The 6018-nt window shown below is 43.1% G+C and overlaps 1 protein-coding gene across 1 annotated transcript; it reads left to right on the top strand.

Moving 5' to 3' along the window:
* Positions 1–2771: 2771 nt before the first annotated feature.
* On the top strand, positions 2772–5617 carry LOC107189465 (GATA zinc finger domain-containing protein 14-like). The gene is given in 5 exon segments (XM_015578000.1): positions 2772–2811; positions 2955–3141; positions 3242–3578; positions 3580–4583; positions 5329–5617. Coding segments are annotated over 5 exon segments (1857 nt in total).
* Positions 5618–6018: the final 401 nt, after the last annotated feature.

Here is a 6018-nt window from a genome sequence, read left to right as displayed (position 1 = left end):
TTGAAGTAAAAAGATAGATAATTGAAAAAGGTAATACAAACTTACTTTTTAGTGTATTATTTCAATGCAATACAGTAAATCCTCGTTGAATGTTCGGACATCACAGATGTAACGCTGGCTTTTTCATGAGATTTATTGCACCGACAGTGCTTGGAATTCTGAAGCCAATGATATTTGTTTCAACCGCATATTGCCATTAGTTTATGAAATATTTAATGTTAAATGCCGGGGAGCCTTCGAACACTCACCGAAGATTTACTGTAGTCGCGTTAGGAAAACCGCTTACGTGGTATAGGACAGGTGTAAATGGTGTATCAAGATGGAATGTGACTTATCTTGGTCGATAGGCATTTGTTTCATAACAGTCATAACATTCGTACCCATGTTACGTTTGTCCCGAGTTTCCCCTAAACGTTGTTCTTCGGCTTCTACACAGCCGGAATCTGGCTAGAGTCCGTTGGAATGCGACCCAGCACTCCCTGGATGCATCTTTTCGAGTGTAAAGGGCACGGGACTCGCGACCGGTCACGCCGTAGGTCGCACAGTTCTACATACTTATATGTCGGAAAACGTGATCCTACCGTCAAGGACTTGAATCGACCGCATCTCAGATGGATATCGGTCTTGAACTCCGAAACCGTTCGTGCATTTATCGATGCACGGTTGTTGGTACGTTAAGGGTCATTCCACGCGAAATCAGACACTTTTTGGTCACGATCAGATCACGATTCGTGGTTTACCCTGTATAAACGTGTCTCGGAGGATTTTTGAAAATTTGTAAAATCGTTCATTTTACAGATGTTTCAAATATACCCACGTAGAACATGACGCATCGAAGAGATCCATTTTACGGCTGTTTTAGGTCTGAGGCGTCTTTAAGCCGTCTTTAAGCCGTCATTGGGCGTCATGTGCTATCTGGGACTATATCCTTTCTGCTGAAACAAGACGGTAGAAGTTACCGAACACTGTACGTAAACTGGAGACTATGTTTCAGGTGCAAATTGTTCCATTCGCTTTCGTCGACGGTTTCTCCGCGGATGAACTGTATTTCACAGGTGTGTATGTGTGTGAGGAGGGATCAGAGTCACGGAATACCAGAGGACTCGTCATCCACCGGTACACCATCTGCCCGTCGACTTAGATCTCGTCGAGAAGTGACGTAACGAAGCGTTACGTCCTCTCTACCCCCATCAGACACACACGTTGCACCTTCTCTCCTAGAAGGAACACGTAACCCCTACCTTCCTAAGGCCCCCTCCCAGCTCGAAGCCATCCTGTCCCCGGCTGGGCATCCTCTTCTCGGGCAAGACGTTCTCCACGATGCCGCAGTCGCCTCCAAGAATCCCTTCGAAAAGGTAACGTGGGAGTGGATCAGTCGTCATCTGTAGAACGCTGACGAAGAGCAAACATACAGCGAATATCACGAACATGGAAACCGTAGGACGACGATTCATCATCCTCTGGGGTACGTTTATACGATTTGGATACAGCTGAAGCGTCTTCGAAACGTAGAGTAAATCATCGATGAGTGCTCGAAGGCACGGAACATTGAATATTTCATAAACTAATGGTCGTATCCGGCTGAAACAGGTATCATCGGCTTCGGGATTTCAAGTTCTATTTATGTGCTGAAGCTTGTTGAAAAGTCGGCGGTATACCTGGAGATATATTCTTGTGAAGGCTGAAGAGCCTTCGGACACTCATCGATGATTTACGGTAGCTCTTCGTTACTGCTGAATATACTCGCCGGTTCCATGTTAGTATCTCTTCGAAACGTGTTTTCATCGTGAGTTTACGCGATAGAAGGAACTAAAAACTAGCCGATCTTGAAAGGGAGTGTAGTGTACGTACACGCGTCCGTACTTTCGAATGGTCTTCTTAGGAATTTACTGATCCCTCGAGCGAGACTCTATATATACACGGGTACATGTATTCCTTTAGAGAAAAACTCTACATGATTCTTCGTGGAAACGGAAACTTATAAAAATTATCCCTCGATGTCTTCATACGCCATAACAAACGATTCCCTCCTTGAACGTATCCTAATCGTATGTTGTATCTTGTTGTTTTGAAGTTAAAAATATCGATATTGAACAGACCCATTTTTTAACAATTTTTTTATCTTCTTTTCTATATTTTTTTAGGGAACATTTGAATTTTGCAACTGAAAACTTTGAGATTTAATTCATATCAATGGAACTGCGGATCCTTGCCGACGAAAGTTAGATATTAACCGGTAACAAAGTTTAACGCACTTTTCAAGTGAATGTTGCACTAAGGTACCACTGGGCGTTGAAGGGTTGACACGTTGACTGCCACAGTGAAAAGGGCCGTGCGTAGCCAGACACACTTTATTCCGTTTTCTACGTCATAAATCGTCGAAAATACTATAATGATACAGAAGAACCATTTTTTTAACAGATAAATCAGATGTTTTTATAAAAATTATTTCAGTTAAAAAAATAGATTTTTCAACCATTTATATTGCAATCGTCTTAAATAAATGCCCTGTTTTTATACCGGTAAATTGTTTGTCCTCTCTATGGACATATCTATAAAAATATGAACACTTTAAAATTGGCCGTATGAAAATTAATCGATTAATATATAATAAGTACCCACAAAGCTCATTGTACAAGTTAAATAGTTATGATTTATTGAAGAAACTTTGACCCTAAATTTCAAACAGCTGTAAAATCAACAATTTCAAACATCCTTCGATATATGTTTATACATCGCTAAATACTACAAAATACCCAAATTTGACAAGAATGACCCTAAAGTATCTTCGTTATTTGATAAGGTATCGAGGTGATTAACTGATAAATTATTAGATACTCCGCTAGCTATTATATCAGATACAGAACGTTCGAGATTCTAAATTTCTCATCGAACGACTAAAAATATTAACCCCCCAATCCCGAAATACTAACCGTCGAACATCTTTTCTCCAGCGACCGTGCTCGGGGCAAGTGTTCTCGGGCTTCAACGTCCTCCGCCCAGATACTCCCAGCAGTACATGCCGGAAACATCGTTCAGTTGTCGCAATAAGATCGTAGGAAGCTACTACGCGGACCCGGAGACCGACTGCCAGGTGTTCCACGTTTGCGTGTCCGTCGCTGGCACCGTCCAAGATTACAAGTAAGCGATACCAGACTCACGCAACACACGCTGAATCAGAGTAGAATCACGTAGGTAGAACCGAATTGCAAAATATCCGTTGTTCTGTGTTCTCCGTAAGGTTCCTGTGTCCCAACGACACGGCGTTCGATCAAGAAAGTCAAACGTGCGCCGATTGGTACGACGTGGACTGCGAAGCAGCGACCCTCTACTACGCAAGCGACAACTTCGACCTGTACAGGATCGGTTCCGGCCTGGAATCCCCTCACTACGACAGTATACGCACGGACGCTGAGCCCCAAGATCATCTACAGCGCAGCGAGACCAGCGATCCAGTCCGTTCCGCAGCGAATACCCTAAACAGAGTCTCATCTACCAGCTACAACGCGAACAACCAACGGGATCTACGAACAGGCAGCAGTGGTAACTTCTACAACAACCGAAACGGCAAAGAAGATGTTCAACGAGAACAATTACACACCGTCCAGCACACCAGTACCATCACCTGCTGTCCCAGTTAACAATCAGAACACCTATACTGGCTTCTACAGCGGGAATAATTACAGTCAACGAGGGAACAGTTACGTGTCCTCGACAAGCACCAGACCACAGGAGAACTATAACAGGAACACCCAGAGGTACAGCGCTGCGACCTCGACGTACAGACCGAACACTAACTATCAGGAGAATTATAGCTTCCAGTCGCCTAGCACGACCACAAGGACCACCGTTTATAATGCATATAATGGGAATTACAATCAACAGAACGGTAATGGGTTCGGTCAGAGCACCACCGTGAAACCGACCAGCTACAATAAGAACTATCAGAGCTACAACAACGGCGGTCAGTACGCCCAACCGACCACCCTCCAGCCGAGTACAAATTACCAGGCGAACGATTACACGAATTATCAGAGGAGTTACAATAACATTCAACGGGGAAGCAATAATAACGTCCAGTATCAGTCCACGACTCCTGCGGCCACAGTCTACGAAAATACGTATAATAATAATAATAATAATAATAATAATAATAATAACAACAACAACAACCAGTATAGAAGCACATCGACAAGGCAGGATATTTCACAGGCGACCACAAAGTACTTCCCAAGTTACGCGAGCAGCAGCTTCCCACCGACCACTTACAGCCCAGCCACGAAGAAGTTCGTTTCTAATGACAATGGTCAGGGTCAGACCGCTTCGAGGAATAACGACAACGGGCAGTATTACGACAAGAGTAGTCAACAGACCGTGAAGAGCTCGTCGCAGTATTACGAGAGCACCAAGGCGCCGAAAAAGGCCACGCAGTATAATAATTACGAGGGGACCAATGGGAAGTATTATACCGAGAGCAGCACGAACACTTATGATTCGGCGAGATCCTCGGTCGGGATCGGATTCAGTCCAGCGAGCATCAATCATTTGGCTGAAACGCCTAGATCCACCACACCAGTGCCAAGGTAATCGAATCACCGGCCGAGATATACAGGAAATCGTCGATGAGTGTTCGAAGGCATTGAACATTAAATATTTGGTAAACAAATACTTCAGAATTCCAAGGTATAGCACTGTGCTGAACCCCGTTCTTAAACCTGGGGAGGTCTACTTGTTAGTGCCGAGGAGCCTTCGAACACTTATCGATGAATTACTGTAGTAATGTATGATGAACCCTTTTGTTCCCACTGTTGTTACATGGCTAGGTATTTTCAGTTAAACGAAATATTAGTGTCGTGCAATTTTTTAATATCCGTAAAAGTATACCTTCGTGTGACTTTGAACATGAAAAATCTACAAATGTATGAGAGTAGAATTTAAATAATGAGATAACTATGATGCCAGAAATTAGTGCCAAAAAGTTATCAAAGTTGATGGACATCACTTTGAGCATTTATTAAAATTAATTTTGTGCAAATCGAAAGCAAGTGGAGATAGTAGCTCATGTTAGAAGGTACACCCTATATAACTGTAATGACGAATGAAAAACGATTAAATGTCTTGTGTAATATATAGACAAATCATTTCGTCAGTAATTTTTAAATAATTTGGAAATGGAAGGGTTAACAATAACAATCCAGATACCACATGGCTTAGAATTATTTTAGGTCTAAGGCGCCTGTAAGCCGTCCTCAAGGCGCCATGTGCTATTATCTGAGAATAATTCCGAGAATATGATAAAAGGAATATAAAATGCGTTACTTTCCATAGGAGGATCTCCACAGCCACCACGTACAACCCGAACACCTTCAACACGAATACACAAAGGCCACCGCAGAGTCCCACCACCCCCAGGGGAAGCACTTACGCCAACGGATCCGCTAGACCATTTTCGTCCACGACGAGACTACCGAACTCGACCACGCCACGACCGAAATCCGGCAAGAAATCCGATTACGATTACGCCTACTACGACAACACCGCGGGCCTGGAGTACGACAGCCTCGACTTGGAACACGTGACCGGTAACAAAGAATCGACGAAAATCGCGAGGAACTAAAATTCCGTTCGGTTCCTAATACGTTCAACGGAGAAAACAGTCGTGAATTCCATGAAACTCGGGAAATCCATCAGTTTTCCATCGACTACTAGTGGCCAGTGCATCATCAAAATCGGCTTTCGACGACAGTATACATTTGAAAACCGATTTTGCTTGTAAAGAGTGTAGGGTTGCCTTATGCACGTCGATTCCCGAACCCCTGTTTTCCTTTTTTTTTTTCATACATATACTTTTTATACAGTATTGTAGGATAAAGAATTATTACTTATTATTAGGTAAGACGAGATGATTTTCCGCCATGTATATCGGTAGCGAAATTTAACACGTTCTGTATATATTGTGACCGAGAGCTGTTTAAATTTGGTGTAATGTCTCTATTCGTACCCTGAAACCTGCGGACT

This window comes from Dufourea novaeangliae, unplaced genomic scaffold (assembly GCF_001272555.1).
Source record: "Dufourea novaeangliae isolate 0120121106 unplaced genomic scaffold, ASM127255v1 scaffold163, whole genome shotgun sequence".
Lineage (NCBI taxonomy): Eukaryota > Metazoa > Arthropoda > Insecta > Hymenoptera > Halictidae > Dufourea > Dufourea novaeangliae.
Note: the sequence above shows the minus strand (reverse complement) of the source record. Positions and strands in the feature narration are given on the sequence as shown.